Source organism: Lepidothrix coronata, unplaced genomic scaffold, assembly GCF_001604755.1.
Source record: "Lepidothrix coronata isolate B3197 unplaced genomic scaffold, Lepidothrix_coronata-1.0 Scaffold5, whole genome shotgun sequence".
NCBI lineage: Eukaryota > Metazoa > Chordata > Aves > Passeriformes > Pipridae > Lepidothrix > Lepidothrix coronata.
Genome location: NW_016690185.1, coordinates 12126162 through 12142510, shown reverse-complemented (window position 1 = coordinate 12142510; position 16349 = coordinate 12126162). Strand labels below are relative to the sequence as shown.

At 41.6% G+C, this 16349-nt stretch overlaps 1 protein-coding gene across 2 annotated transcripts in view; it reads left to right on the top strand.

Moving 5' to 3' along the window:
- Positions 1 to 8148: 8148 nt before the first annotated feature.
- The window catches only part of MOXD1 (monooxygenase DBH like 1), a 50571-nt gene continuing 42370 nt past the window's right edge, over positions 8149 to 16349 (top strand). Inside the window, exon 1 of one of the 2 annotated variants that reach the window (XM_017827310.1) lies at positions 8149 to 8416. Coding sequence is in view for 1 of the 2 variants with exons in the window: in XM_017827302.1 (XP_017682791.1) it covers positions 8696 to 8968 (273 nt within the window). In the remaining variant the exon portion in view is untranslated. Of the gene's footprint in view, positions 8417 to 8695; positions 8969 to 16349 lie in introns of those variants that run through there. The other variant, XM_017827302.1, reaches the window with a different exon arrangement.

Below are 16349 nucleotides of genomic sequence, written 5' to 3'. Positions count from 1 at the left end.
TTCATATTAAAGAGCTGCAGCTCCTGGAAGTCCAAAGGAAGTTTGGCTACAGAAAGAGGTAGTTTCTTTTTCCCACAGCCCAGTGATCTTTTGTCAAAATGGGATTATCTATGTATTTCGTAAATATCATGACTTATGACTAATACAAAAGGAATTAAAGCTTCAGTTAAACCAAAAGCCAGCAAATAGGCAGATGCTTCTGCATGATCTTTGCTCTCCCCTCACACCCACACGGTTAGCACACCTGGAGTCATCTGATGGCTTATAAAGCAAACAAGGACCCAAATTCATATCACCAGCAGAAAGTGTTAAATGCAGCTCCACCCAGAAGTCCCCAGAAATAGTCTGTGATTATTGAGCTCAGCTGGTACAGTCACATGTCAAAAGGTTGCTTATATAAGTCTGGGTTTGAGGCTACAGTAGCATGGGTATATTAACCAACCTGTCATCACCAAAAATTGAAATAACATGTATTCTTCCTTTGGATTGGTATTGTGTGCTCCAAGCAGTAATTTGTTTAGTTATGTTTGGAATACTCCAGCTTTGATGAAGTGAGCCCTAATTTGAAAACTTTTGTGCCTAGGAACATTAGACAGCTGCAAATCTGTACAGTAGTGCTCATATTAGAACATCAGACAACTGCTTTTCTCCTGATGTTTAGAAGAAACATCTGCAATCTTCTATTGTCTGGACTTTCTCAAAAAGTCTAGAAATCTGTTCATCATACCCACTGTCTCTTCTGCAACACTTGTATCGTGTCTTTGAAAAAAATGTCAGTAATTCATAAAATAATATGTATTGATAACACTGTGTCCTCAACATAGCTGTTTTATAAAATAATAAGAATGTAAAGATGTAAATAATTCTATTAGAGTAACTCTTAAATGACCAAACTGAGCATCAAAGAATATTTAACTAGATACAACCTTCTCGTATGGTCATAAAACATCTGTCCAGATCCTCTCTAAGCAATCAACTACTGAGAAGGTGAATGGTAGTATTGAAAAGCAATTACCAGACTACCTCATAAATATATGGGACAGAACTGTATAACAAACCTGGAAAAAAAATTTGAAAAAAATTTTTTTAAAAAAAGCAGTTTCTTGTCAAAACTATAATGAGCTAGGGTAGTTTAAAAACTTTAAAAGCACAATTTTGGATCAACTTATTTGGCAAACAGTGGGTTAGGGGGTGTTTAGGGCAGTAAAGCAAGGAGCAGAAGCAGTGTAGGGAAGGAAAGGAGAGATGGGAGAAAAATGGTGATGGTGAACATTTGGAATTTGGCTGGGAGAGCAATCTCTCTACACAGCTCAGATGCAGTAAAAACATTACATGGGTGACAGCCTGAACGTGCTTCAGTTTGTATTACATTGATTAAAATCTCTTACAATGATAACTTGTCATTAAACATTCGAATTTAGCTTTCTGATAAAGCCTTTTTATTTAAAAACTATACCTTTTTATTTAAAAACTATGTCTTGCTATCTCCTGCTAATGTAAAAGCCAGAATAGCTACTGTGACTTTGATGTCAGATCAGCACAGAATCATCTAGGTTGGAAAAGACCTCTAATTATCAAGTCCAAGCATTAACCCACCACTGCCAAAGCCACCACTAAAGCATGTCCCTAAAAATATTGCCCAGAAATTCTCTGTCCCATGAAATGTTACCTAGAAATTTCTGTGCCCAATTCACGGCTCCAGGCTGACCTGGCATGTACCTGTATATTAGGACCATGGATCCTGCCTGGAAGCCTGAAGGGCCTGAGTACCCACCTCATCTTTTGGGAAGCTGGTCAAGCATTTATGGTTACCATGTAACTTTTCCATACAGTTGTCCTTCTTGGTTTGAATTTGAACAGTTTTTGCTTTCAGTGATGCAGCTGGGACATATCTTTATTTGCAGATCATATTTTTTACTGTAATTTTATCCATAGGTATTTACAAGCCCTAATCAACTCATCTCACCTTTGACTCAGAGCTAAGAAAAGGAAGGAGATTTTTGAGGGCTTCAGTGAGTCTTTAGGTCATTTTTCTCTATATTCTCAGTTTCTTTTGGAAATCTTACAGTACACTTACCATTGAATCAGCAGTTAAGAATTTAATTTCTCAACCTGTGTACACTTTATATGCACACACTTTATTTGTAAACTCCACATTTCAACAAAATTTTCATTGCTTAAATACAAGCTGTCTTTTGTGTATAAGTGTTTGGTGGGGGAGGGTATTATATATACAGAGCAAAATGTATTGCATCAGTTCTAAGTAAAAAAAACCTCAGCTCAGCAGAGTGCTTCAAAGTTTTAGAGATGAGTATTTTTTTCCACCAAAGAATGTTTTCCTTCTCAAAGGCAAGGTTACTTCTCTTGTTTGCATTGGGAATTTACCACTGCCTTCAGTGAAAACAGGATTGGGTTCAGTAGTTTGCTGTGTTGAAAAATTCTGGAAACATTTTCATTAGACGGAGTAACTTCAAGCTAATCTTTTTAATTTGTGGGGAAGAAAGATACTACTGTTGTTGTCCAAAGGATGCAGTACATTTGGCACCCTCTTTCTGCTACATCTTTGTTTCTTGTGTGTATTTATATCTTTTACTGCCTATGCAGGCTGCTTGCACAGAGGGTAGGTAGGTACACTCTCTTTTTCTGCAGAGCAATACATCCCCCCAAAGGCACCAAGTTCCACCTCCTGCTCTCCTTCTGTTTTGTGTTTGTTCTGCTAATATTAACATTATAAATTAGAGGGGAAAACTAAACCCAGAGGTAAATTATGCTTTCTGAATCCATCTGTCCAATTATGAAAAAAGGAGAGATTGTTCATTTAGATTTAGAAAACTGGATGCCTAATGAACTTTGTGAAAGCTGTACAGGAGGGATAGTCTTCAGCTTCTTACAGAAGTCATACAGGTTAAAAACCTATATCCACCAGCTGATTTCTGAACTGGATCAAGACAGACAACAAGACAGTGAAGGATAGGGACCAGGAAGTGCCTTCCTCCCCTCCAAGAGCAGCTGTGTTGTCTTCCACACAAAGAAATATATAAGGTGCAGAACTGCAGTTATGGGCCTGAACTGCCTCTTCCAAGATCAGCCACCTAACAGAGCTTTCTAACGGGACGAATGGTGATGAATGAGAGTTGGTTCTATCCAAAGGCAGAGCAAGAGAGGAGAAGAGAAAAAAACTGAGTGTGATGGACATTGCAATGGGGAGGCTAGACAGACATCTCCTAGGTCTGATACAGGTAAAAGGTGATTTCAGCCCATGAGCCAGTGTTTGGCTTAGGTGGTCTCAGAAAGTTAATTGTCACCTGGGAAGTGCATTACTTAAATAAAGACTTTCACTTTGATTTTAGTCAGCCTGTCTTAAGGAAAAAATTTAAAATCAACATGTCTATTTTCAATACGACAATTATTTGTCAACCTGCATTATTTACTACTTTTTAGTAAAAGAGATGTCAATAGTAAATCATTATTAATCCAGTAGCATATATTCTGTCTCTCAGAAATTTAGTATTATGTGGAGATAGCAAATGATAATATTTAATTAACCAATAAAATCTATGGTAATCTCTCTGCGCTCTTGTTATAACCAGTAAAAAAATATGTTAAATTTGCTATCCAGATTTCTACTCATGTTTGAAATTGCCAAGACACAGCAGAGAGAAGCATTTTGACTCCATTTTTTCAATGGTGTTATTGTGGTGAAAGTCCACCTGGCACCAGGGTTCTTCCAGGGTTGGCTGGCTTCCTGCACTCTGCCTCTGCTCCAAATAAATGGATTCATCTGGCTATATGTGAGGAAGAATACAGGAGGTACTTTTTAGATGAAGAAATACTGGAAGAGGAATTATTTTACAGTGTTTAATCCAGAGGGGTACTTTTTGCAATCACTAAAATCTTGGAGATGACATTATTAATGAGACTATGAGAAATCAATTTAGAGATGTACCATAGACCTCCTAAAGTCAGGAACCTCAGAATCCTCATTTGTTTTGGAAAAGTCATTTTATACAACTCTAAATTTGTTTTTTTTATCTATGGTTTTGTGCATTTGAAGTTAGAGAGTTCTCCACAAACTACGTACTGCTTTCATACTCATTATATATAATAATTTTCTCATTTGTTCAGGCCTACACTTTACAACCATAACCCCTGTATATATACTAAATTTGGCAGGTTTTAGTACTGTGGGGTATACCCAGGTTTAGAAATGGTAAGAAGTTCTAAGAAATAAGAGATGCACTTTCCTTCCTGGTGCTACCCTGTGGAGCCTGCTCCCAGGAGTTGATAGGAGCTGGGGAGCAAACAGAAAAGATCACAGAATCATAGAATGGTTTGGGCAGGAAAGGACCTTAAAGATCATCTAGTTCCAACCCCACTGTCGTGGGCAGGGACACTTTCCACTAGACCAGGTTGTTTAGGGCCCCATCCAACCAGGTCTTGAACACTTCCAGGGATGGGGCATCCATCCCTTCTCTGAGCAACCTGTTCCAGTGCTTTAGCACCCTCACAGTAAATAATTTCTTCCTATTATCTAAATATTATATGTCTCTATATACGTATCTAATATCTAATGCTAAAAAGCATTTGAACTGTGTATGTCTTGTGTGACAGATGAAGAGACAGGTAAAATTGTGATTATGTGTGTACTAACTTAGCGAACATATATGTGAAGCATAAGTAACCATTTTAAAATAGTACTCATCCTTAAAGGTACATGTGTTAAAAGCTATTTCTCTTCAGGGAGCAACAACACCAGAACAAATACACTCAGGAAAAAGTAAAAAACCTGAGATTAGGTTAAATTCAAATGAAAGGGAATGAATTCTTCCCCACATCTGAGGACATATGACTGTATAAAAATGCCATTGCTGAGGTATCCCCTTGTGGGACTTGCTGTGAATCAGCTCCCAGCATTACCCTGCATGACTGACTACAGCTAAGTGCCTCCTTCTGCAGAGGTACTCGTAAAAGAGGGGAAAAGACAACAACCACAACCAAGAGAAATGAGGAACTCTTTGCTGTAAAGCCTGCTGGCTTTTCCAACTGGTCTAATAAAACTCTTGCCCTCCAATTTTCTCTCCCAAGAGAAGTTTTAAGAAGTTTTTATGAACTTGAGTCAAGGTATTTGGAAATTTCGCAATATCTGCTGAAACCAGCCTGCCGATGAGGAAAAGAAAGCTACATCATTCTGCTGCTGCCCCAAGCACAGGGCTGGGAAAATATTTTTTTTTTCTAACATTGATTTTATTTTTCTGTCCTCAAGCAACTAATTTAAAATATCAACCAGCATGAGTCCGGAATCATCATAAGAATAGCTGAAAGCATACTAGTCTTTATTTATACTAGTTTAAGACTAACAGAACATTTAAAATGTAGGTTGTAGATAGCACAGCAGAGCTCCAAAACTATCCTCACTGGAACCAATCAGTCTTCTTCAAGAACAGAATGGTTCACCTCTGTATTCACTGTTCCCAAACTTTGCTTCCAGCTTCACTGATTATTGTATATTACTTCATAAGAAGAATTTGCATCTCCTCAGTATGCCTATCTGAAAGGAAAAACAACTGTGTCTTATTCTGTACTACCTGCAGCAATAGAAAATAAAAATTCAAAAGGACAAAAAAATGCATAGAAAGAAAGAGAATTAAAGACTTCTGAAAGCCTTCATACAGTTACTCTGTTTGCAGTGATCAATTAAATTGTGGGCATTTTCCACTTTACAATGTAAAAATAATTTTCAAGTATTTGGGAAAGAGGGGTGGCAGAGAAGAATAAGAGGGGAATAAAACTTTAAAGACCAATACACAACTTCTGATACATTTACATGGCTATATGTCTACTCTCCAAAGTGCAGCTTCAATAAACGTTAATAAAATAAGCATGGTGCTTTGTTCTCTCACCTTAGTTGAGTAGGTTCAGACAAAACTGTTGTTCCCAATTTGAGTTTTTTTTCTCTAAGATAAATATCAGCCTGACCTTGGTTCCTGGCAAGGTTGTGGAGCAGGTCATCCTAAGTTCAATCACACAACAGCTACAGGATGGACAAGGGATCAGACACAGCCAGCACGGGTTTAGGAAGGGCAAGGTCTGACCCACCTGATCTCCTTTTCTGATCAGGTGACCCACCTGGTGGATGTGGGGAAGGCTGTGGATGTGCTCCATCTGGACTTCAGCAAAGCCTTTGACACCATCTCCCATAGCATACTCCTGAAAAAGCTGGCAGCACATGGCTTGGACAGGGGCACTCTGTGCTGGGTTAGGAACTGGCTGGAGGGCCGGGCCCAGAGAGTGGTGGTGAATGGTGCTGCATCCAGTTGGCAGCCGATCACTAGTGGTGTCCCCCAGGGATCAGTGTTGGGCCCAGTTCTATTTAATATCTTTATTGATGATTTAGAGGAGGGGATTGAGTCCACCATCAGCAAATTTGCAGATGACACCAAGTTGGGGGGGAGTGTTGGTCTGCTGGAAGGCAGGAGGGCTCTTCAGAGGGACCTGGATAGGCTGGAGAGATGGTCTGATTCCAGTGGGATGAGGTTCAACCAGGCCAAGTGCCCAGTCCTGCACTTTGGCCACAACAAGTCCATGCAATGCTACAGGCTGGAGACAGAGTGGCTGGAGAGCAGCCAGGCAGAAAGGGACCTGGGAGTTTGGATTGACAGGAAGCTGAACATGAGCCAGCAGTGTGCCCAGGTGGCCAAGAAGGCCAATGGCATCCTGGCCTGGATCAGGAACAGTGTGGCCAACAGGTCCAGGGAAGTGATTCTTCCCCTGTACTCAGCGCTGGTGAGGCCACACCTGGAGTGCTGTGTCCAGTTCTGGGCCCCTCAATTCAGGAAGGATATTGAGGTGCTGGAGCAGGTCCAGAGAAGAGCAACAAGGCTGGTGAAGGAACTCGAGCACAAGTCCTATGAGGAGAGGCTGAGGGAGCTGTGGTTGTTCAGCCTGGAGAAGAGGAGGCTCAGGGGAGACCTCATCACTCTCTACAACTACCTGAAAGGAGGTTGTAGCCAGGTGAGCATCGGTCTCTTCTCCCAGGCAACCAGCAGTAGGACAAGAGGGCACAATCTTAAGCTCTGCTGAGGGAAGTTTAGGTTGGATATTAGGAAGAACTTTTTTACAGAGAGAGTAATCAGCCATTGAAATGGGCTGCCCAGGGAAGTGGTGGATTCTCCATCCCTGGAGGTTTTTAAGATGAGACTGGATGCGGCACTTTGTGCCATGGTCTAGCAACCATGGCAGTGTTGGATCAAGGGTTGGACTTGATGGTCTCAGAGGTCTTTTCCAATCTGGTTGATTCTATGATTCTATGAAAATCTCACAATTTTCTGTTTTGTCAGTCATCTGAGGTTGTACATTTGAAGTTCTTGCTATAATTAGAAGACAGGTCAAAATAATCTATTATCTTTAAAGATTGCTTTCATTTCACCAGTATCTAATTATTGTTTTCTCTCATTTCTTGTGATGCTTTAAGTAAAAGTAAGTTTTGGTGCTTATCCTTTTTTAAGCACTTGCTTTTCTAGAAGATGTTTTGTCATTTGATATATCCCTCACATGACAGGAGGTGGTGATATTCTGGAAGCTCAAGCGATTTTGTGAAATATTTTCATGCAAAAGGCAAAAAAAGAAGCATTACTAATTCCCCTTATGTACTAGCTTAATTGGGTTTTACAAAATTAATGTTTAATTTTTGTTGAGTACCAGACTCTTACTTTTTCATTTAAGTGTGAAGAAAACACAATTCAAATGGTGTAATTTTCTTTTGAAATTGATTTTGTATTTCTTGGAGCTTTCAAGGCCCATTATGACTTCTTGTCGACTCTTAACTTTCCCGTTTTGGATGTTATGCTACTTTTTGTTTCCATCCAGATTTGCAGAGGGCTGGGAACATTCCTCCAAACCCATCTTTCTGTTCGTTGCTCTCCCCCGGCAATGGCAGTGGTGGTGTGCCGAGAAAAGGGGGGGCAGCATTTGCTGCGGGTGTGTCGGAAATAGCACAGCCGGGCCGGCCGAGTGTTGGTGGCACCGGGGACGGTTGTGGGGGTGTCAAAGGACACGAGTGGGCTTTTGAGCTGTGCTTTTGTAGCCGTCTCAGTGCAAATCACTCGAGGGGTCCTCGTTTTCCACTCATGAAGCGAAAAGAACTCTCCCGACGGGAGATCTCCTGCATCGCTCCATCCGTCTGCCGCACTGTGCGCTCGCACTGAGTGAAGAAGCGGCCGAGAGAGGGAAAACGCCCGTTTGCCTCCGGGCTTTCTCCCCCAGAATTCTTCCACCGGAGTTAGAGCTGCCGGGGGACAGGCGGGGGTCTCCCGTCCGCCGCCTTCTCTCCGCTTCTCTGGTCAGGAGAAGGATTTTCGCTCGCTAATGCCGACTCCGAGCATCTCCCCGGGAAGCCCCCGCGGCGAGCGCACGGCAGGTGCTCCGAACGCGGCGGGTTCCGTCCCGTCCCCGACGGGGAGGCAGGGGAGCCGGGGGCGGCCGCAGCGCCGGGCCGGGGCGGGGAGCGAACAAAGCAGCTGCCGAGGGCGCGCTGCCCCGACGGGGCCGGCGCGGTGCCGCCCGCAGCGGGGGCGGAGTGACCGGGGCACCCGGCCCCTTCTCTGAGCTCACATACACACACACCGCACACACAGACACCGCACACCGAACACGCCCTCCCGGACACACGCAGAGGCCGCTGGTGCGAGGCGAGAGGATGCGGCGGCTGCGCCCCTGGGCGCTGGTGCTGTGCGGGCTGCTGTGTGCCAGTGCCGGTGCCGGGCCGTCGCTGCGGAGCTACCCGCACAGCGCGGTGCTGGACGGCGCGGGCGCCTACCGCCTCCACTGGGGCCGCCGCGGCAGCGCCCTCGCCTTCTGTCTGGAGGTGCGCACCCACGGCTACGTGGGCTTCGGGCTCTCGGCCAGCGGCAGCATGGCCTCAGCCGACATCGTGGTGGGGGGCGTGGAGAGGGGCCAGCCCTACCTGCAGGTAAGGCCCGGCTCCTTTATCTCGACCGCCGGCCCGGGACCAGCGCTGCTGGCACCCCGCTCCCACTCCGCTTGCCGGGTCCTCTTTGTTCGCCCACCTTCCCACTCGCTGCTTCTCTCTCTGGATGCCCCTCTTTCCCTGCTCCTCTTTTATTTCTCAGCTTCCTCGCCCCGCATCTCCCTACCTCTTTACTTCTTCCCTCAAGCTTTTTGGTCACCCCTATTGTTCGGCGTTCATTTTCCCTGGAGGAGATACTCCTTTTCGATCCCCTCCCTGCCAACCTTCCCTCTAAACTTCTACAATGTTTTTATTTAAAGGTGTCAGGTTTCTTTCCTTTTTATCCAGAAAATGCAACAACCCTTTTCTCCCTCCTTGGGCGCTCTCCCTGCCTGCCCGCTAAGCCCAGACCCGCGGAGGAGAGGGGAGGGATGGCAGTCTCTCCCAAGGGGGTGCGCCACCTTTCCCCTCACCCTGCCAACAACTGACGGAGCTTGGCCGTCCTGATGCCGACTGAGCTTGATCTTTCTAATTCTATTGGCATGAGAGCACGATCCCACCAGCTTCCAAGCCTGATGACGTCCCCGTCTGCTGGGGCAGAGCCGATGATGCTCCTTTCTCTGCTGTTCCTCCTCTCCTCACCTGGAGGTGTTTTGACAAAGGAACTTGCAGAGTAACCACAGGGACTTCTGATACATGTCCTTGGTCTGGTAAAGCAACCTCAGAAGGGCCCAGCTGTATTGGCATAATTTGCTTGGTATGTTTCTGTAGTAGTCTAGATGTTGTCAGGGCTGCATTTGGAAACAGGAGTGTGAAACAGACGCTCTTCTGGCGCTTCCAATGAATCATCCCTTCCAAAAGGCACTGGTGGGTGGTGGGGTAGAAGCCATGAGAGAGGAAGGGACCCACACCTCTGGTCCCCTCTCATCAACCTGAGATACGGCCTGGAGGAGATGCCCTGGCGCCGGGGGAGCAGGGACAGCTTGTCCCATAGGTCAGTGAAAGGGGAATCAGGCCTGGAATGACATCGTTGCCCCCCGTTGCTTAAATAAAAACTTTACAGGCAATTTAAGAGCAGAGTTTTTAGAACTCAGTTGTTAGAGTATGGTCTAGAAGTTGTCTGTCTTTATTTCATTGTGTCAGAGTTTTTTGATCTTTGAAGCTGCTGCCTAAATTTTAGGAGCTTTTACTCTAAGATTATGGATTTTTATTAGCATTTTAACCATAAGAAAGCTAAATGCATAATATGCTTTCCCTACTATTTGTCAAGATTTTATAAAATCTGTACTTTTCCAGAAAAAGGGAGCTTTTTTTTTTTTCCCTCTTAGTTTACTGTATGAAGTTTAGGCAAAATATTGTCTTCTTTAAGTTCAGAACAATGATTTTCAGAATGTTGTTTTCTCCATATTTCAAAATGAAGATAATTTTTCTGAAAACCTGAGCCTAAATAAAACACTAATAGTAATAAAAATAAAACCTATTCTACTCATTAAAGATTGAGCTCTTCGTTCACAGGATGTAAGGCTCTCTGGAGCCTTACATTTCAGAAGATACACCTATTAACAATTAAAAGAACCCCAAACTTCTTGCTTGGTTAGTTCACAGATCCAGTTAGAGTAAAGCAAGCCTTTTAGAAAGGCATTTAAAACTAGAGTAGACATATCCAATGGTAGAGGATCCATTGCTTCACTTGATAGTCTGTGTTGTTCCTGATTTCCAGTATTAGTTTGTCTGAGTTTAGGTTTCAGCTGTGTATCTTCTCTGCTATATTAAGAAATGTACTCCCCCTGCATCCCACCTCCATAAAGTTATTTATATGCTGCAATCAAGGCAATCAAGTCACTGCTCAATTTTCTTTTTTCATAAAATAAATAGATTGAGCTCTTTATCATCACAGGACATTTTCCCCAGCAATCAAAGCACTTTTGTGGCTCTATCCAGTGCTCTTCACAGGTTTTTGTCATCCTTTAGGAGTGGCCCCATACAAACTCCATTCTTCCACAGATTTTATTCACTGACATTCCATGACAAATAGAAACGGACTGTAGTGCCTGCTGATACAGAACTACTGATATTTTTCCTGAAACACTAATTTAGCACATAAACTGCTATGCTAAGTGCTATATTATTTTGTTGCACTTTTGAGATGCAACTCAAGTACTTCTTCTGTGAAATATTCCTGTTATGCTTGCTTGCAACATGAGGCCTTTTCCATCCCCATTCCTTCTTCAGTTCCAGTCAGCACAGTTTCCTTTTAAACTGGACTGAGGCTTTTTAAAAAGTTGCTCAGTTAAAATATTTCCATATATTTCTATATTTGCATCAACAAGGAAATGCCGGAAACAAAGACGGCCCCAAGATGGCCCCCCAAAATTTGTCCAAAGGCTTTTTCTGATCAGGCAGCAGGGATTGCTATAAAACAACTTGTTCTAGGATGCCATTTCAATAATATCTAATTCTTGCCTTTACTGAACACACAAATACAGTTGATATTTTAAAAATACATTCTGTGTTAATTGTATATCATCATAATTTACATTATTTACTACTGAAAAAGATTTTTTCATAGATAGCACCCTTGAAAGTATGTGGTTTTATGCCTAGCTGCACTCCATGAAATATGTACGCCCTATAATGAATGAACTTACTTTTCTTTTTGGTTTTAGAAATATGTTTTTATTCCATGACCATCAGTTGGAAAATGTGCATCGTGGTCTAAACTCTTAGAAGGGTCATTTTTTGGTTTCTTTGAAAGTTTTGAGATGCTTGTTAGTGGCCTGACATTCAGATGATGTTCTGAAACACCTTTATAGCCTTTCAAGTGGGCACTGAAATTGCTAGTCTCTTGGGTCAATTTTGCCTCTTTCTCCCCCTTAAATTTTCTCTCCTTCTTAAAAATAGAAAGTGTTCTCAGAGGTAAGAGTTCTCTTCTGGGAACAAACATGTAAATGTAGTTAGACTACAGCTGTCAGTAAGGGTAAAAGCAGATACTCCTTAGTCTGTGGAACATCCAGCTATTGAGGTAGAGGAAAACTTTCAGATAGTTTTCAGAGAAGAAAGAGAAAGCTATTTTCTCTGGCATTTATTCATTGGCCTCATAGAGCAAGTAAATGCTATTCCCACCATCAGCAGGCAGTGTTTGCCTTGAAAAAATGGGGTCCTGGATATCCAAGATTAGGTTTTACTTTCTCATTTTTCAGGTGTATCCTGAACTTGAATATAATGAGCTATTTGTTTTGATTTGCTTTTCTGTGTTTGAGCTGTATTTAATCTGAAAGTGTGCCTGACATAAGGAAAGGCTAAAATTATCTGGAAATCTGAGGTTTAGTTTTCTTTAATTATATCAAGATGAAAAGTGTTACAATGTCATAAGAGAAGAACAAACCTTCACGGTGTACCAGAGTAGTTTTTTGAAAAAAAATTGAATGATCAGAGAATTATACATTTACTTTAATAACATTTCAGAAGGTATTTGAAATGGGAAGCTAAGCATATTTTGGGAGGATTTAGAAGGCATAGCATGGATATATGTATGCATACATGCTTAACTTTAGTGTATCACTGTGAGAGACACACCTCCACCAAGCAGAAGAAGAAAAAGAAAGAGATCAAATTATTCTCACACATTACTGAGAGCCCTGTGGTGCCAGATTGTGTGAGGTTTCGGTGAGCATGTTTGAGAACAAGATACCAATGGGGGTTGATATTGGAAAGCTGTCTTTGTCTGTATAGGAAGGAGGTGGACTTAGGAGAGTTCATACTTAGCAAAATATTACCTTGAAATGTTGCCACGGTCACTTGCATCATGTGTTACTCTTCATACAAGTTACAAGTTCTTGGGGCAGCCTCAGCTTTTGCATCTAATTTTCTTTCATCTTTTTTTTTTCTTCTTTTTTTTCTCTTTCTTTTTTTCCCCTTTCTTTTTTTTTCCCTAATACATCTCTTTGTGCTTCTGAATTGACACAGCATGCATTTTCAGGCTAGACCCATGCTTTTTCCTTGGTCTCCACCCCTGTCTGGAATTGTGCATCCCCACCCACAGCACGTAGCTGCTGAGAGCCCCATTTTGGGGAGAGTAATCCTCCTTGATGAATGCCTATTTTGTGCAAGTTATACAAGAGGGTTGCATTGTTAGAATCTTCTGTTGAACTTGCACAAAAATAGTCCCTACTCAGGGTGAATAGGGACTGTGTGTCACTAAAAAGTACTTTATTATTCATTAGAGCCTTGCTTGTTAACTGTCACCCAAACTAAAGAATATCTGTTATCAAATGTATCCCATAGAGTTAGCTTAATTGCTCACAGGGAAGTACTTGGAAGAGATTTTGAAGGACAGAAAACAGTGAGCATTTTCAGTACTTAACGATATGCTGCTTTTAAGTGCACTCATGCCAACAGCAACAAAAGAAGTGTTTAGAAAACAACTTGAAAGGCACCAAGAGATGCAAAGCAAGTGCCACACTGACATATCTCAGTCGGTGTTTTGTTGGAGGTATTTCATGCCTTTGGGCATTGGGGCAAAATCTCCAGATGACTAATGTCTCCCTCTTGGCTTCAATGTGGGGCATAAAGAGACACTCCAGTGTACATCTCCTCTGGCTGGATGCTTTGTAGTTCCCTTTCAGAGGTACAATAGTTAGGACAAGGAAGAAACAGTTGGTGAACAAAAGATGGGAAGAATTCTGAAGCTATTTGCAGGCTTTGGAGAGGATATTTTTGCAAGTATTTTTAATTTGTTTGTTTTGGGGGGATTTTGGTGCTTTTGTTTGTTTGTTTTTGGTTTCGTTTAGTTTTGTTTTGTTGGGTTTTTTTCTTTTATCGTTTTTTTCCCTCTCTTTTGGATTTTGGAAACACCAACAAAATGAAATCTTCCTACAGCTCCCCAAAAATATGGAATTGTAGCCACCATGAGTGATGTAAAGGCTTAAAATAATGGAAGAATGATTTGACTCCCAATACAAACAAGGATCACAGAAGTAGGAGGGGGAAGAGGGGAGATTTCTAAGGCACATACAGAAATTTTGGGAACAAGTATCACTAATAGTTGTGCTTGAAAATCCCCTAAGTGTTTTTAATCTTCCTCATAATTGAAGTAATTGAAGTAATTAAAGTAATTAAACCAAGAAAACTTGTACTGGTTAAATGTGGCTCCTGTGTAAGGAATGTTCCTTGTGATAAAGTGCAGTTGTAAGATTGTATCTTGCAGTATCTCCTACTTACTGATTTTCTTTCCCTTAAAACACTTTGATATATGTTTTGTCTAGTCTATTTGTGTTAGGACAGCCTTTAATCTAGTTTACTATCTTCTGATATAACTGGAATATAAACTCTTAAACTAACATTTATTCTCCATGTAAAGACTAGGATAGGCCCTTGGGACTCCACTGCAAAGTCAAATTACCCATGCCAATGTGTGATGTATTTCAACCTCTAACTGCCTGTGCTTCTTACACCTTTGTGTGGTAAGTTAGACAGGTCTCCACACTCCAGTGTTTTCATTTGTGTGCGGCATAAGCGATATTTTTTTATCTCTCAGGAATGTCACATAAAACAAAAGGGTGTCACTGCCAGCTGTAGGCTACTGGGAAGCCACCCTGGGCGACATTTAACTAGATATAAGAAATACCCTGAAGTGTATTCAAGTGACACAGTTTGAAAGAGTAAAGACATTTCTAAATAAATGATTGTGTTTAATGTGTAAAAAATACAAGCCCTCTTTTTATAAAGAAAATGTATGTACATACACAGGCATTTTCTGTTTCTGTAAATACTCAAGTGGAAAATGTGTTGTTGTTGTGTATATCTGTATGTCTGCACTTGAAATACAGACACATCCACAATTATTTGTTAGAGGTAAAAATTTTCTGTCCCTATCAAAGTTAGTAGTGCACAGGAAGTAAACAACCCGCATTTACTCTAGTGTATTTCATCCAGTTTAATTGGAATTGTACCACGAATTGTGCACAGCTTCTCAGAACTGCCCGCATGAGCAAGATCCAGGCTTCCTAGCAAGGACTGAATCACTTTTTGCTAATTTGAACTTACTTATCCCAGTTACTTTAGGAACATACTGCAACTGTTTGATTGCTGTTACTTTACCTTTTCTATGGTTATTTTTTCATTTGTGTCCAATCCCAAGATCGGCTCAGTCAACTGGAATGCTCTCTAGGTGTTCTTGCACTAAGCAGTGATGCTTTCAAACTCCTGTGTTAGGTTTCTGCAGGTGGGCTCTGCTTTTCCCTAGCATAAGAGCATAGTAAGATCTTTGCCTGAAACTCAAGCTGAAATTCATTTGAGGTTGCAAAAAAGTTTGGTTTGCTTATTTGTAAACTTGTGTTCTGTTTGCTTCTTGCCAAATACGGTGTAAAAGCAGCTTCTTTTTGGTGGTAATATCTAGTGTGTACTGGAACCTTGAGCAGCAGGATTCCATTTAAATTGAATGCAACAATAAAAAAGAGAAATGTTAACCACAGTTATTTTTTTTGAAACCCAGAAAGGCATAACTTGGTGTTTATTTCAAATAACTGTTTCATTAAGTTCTTTTCTGTACCGTAGTAAGCTATCCACCCTATTTATACTAAGATCCTCTCCTGCACCAACTTTCATCTTTGTTCCAGCTTCATGATTCCTTTTGCCAAACTTGTTGTTGGTCCTGGTCATAGACATCGGTTTGGTAATTTGGGTTGGCTACAGAACATCGGTGGGGATGAGTTGCAACACAGCTTGTTTTTCTGTCATTTCCCATTCTTGGCTTGTCACTTTTTTAACTTCTAGGTGTTAAATTGCTGATGAAACAGCAGCAATCTTCCAGTTAGAGAAGGGCAGCATACATAAATTGGGGTGGCCGAGTTGCTCACAAGCCAAGCCCACAAGACAGTTGCTGGATGGGGCCACAGTCTGAGAATTATTTTATGGTCCCTGAGGTTGAAAGGAGATATATGTAATTTAGTACAGGAAATGGATATTGTAAACAAAACAATCTTGTACATTGTAAAGATGTGGGGAGGTAGTCCCATAAACACCTGTTTCAGTCCGTGATGACAGCTGGTAGGGCTTTTGGGGTCAGCCTTCCCTTTGCAGCTGTGCTTGCATTCTTGAAGGAGGAATCAACTTCTTTTCACATCCTTAAGAAATTACTCTCCCTAACTGTTTGTGAAGCAGAATCAGAAACCATATATATCACAAAACATTTTTGTTTAAGAAGGAGAGAGGCTGATGGGATTTGAAAAACATATAACATGATCGGCCTCACATCTGGAAAGGAACATAAAATAACTTATACTGTCAGGAAGATTTTTCATTTTCCATATGTTTTTTCAACTCCCAGGTTCTATGAGGAAGGAGATACTTAATTATGTGATGGATTGCACAACTTAGTCCAGAG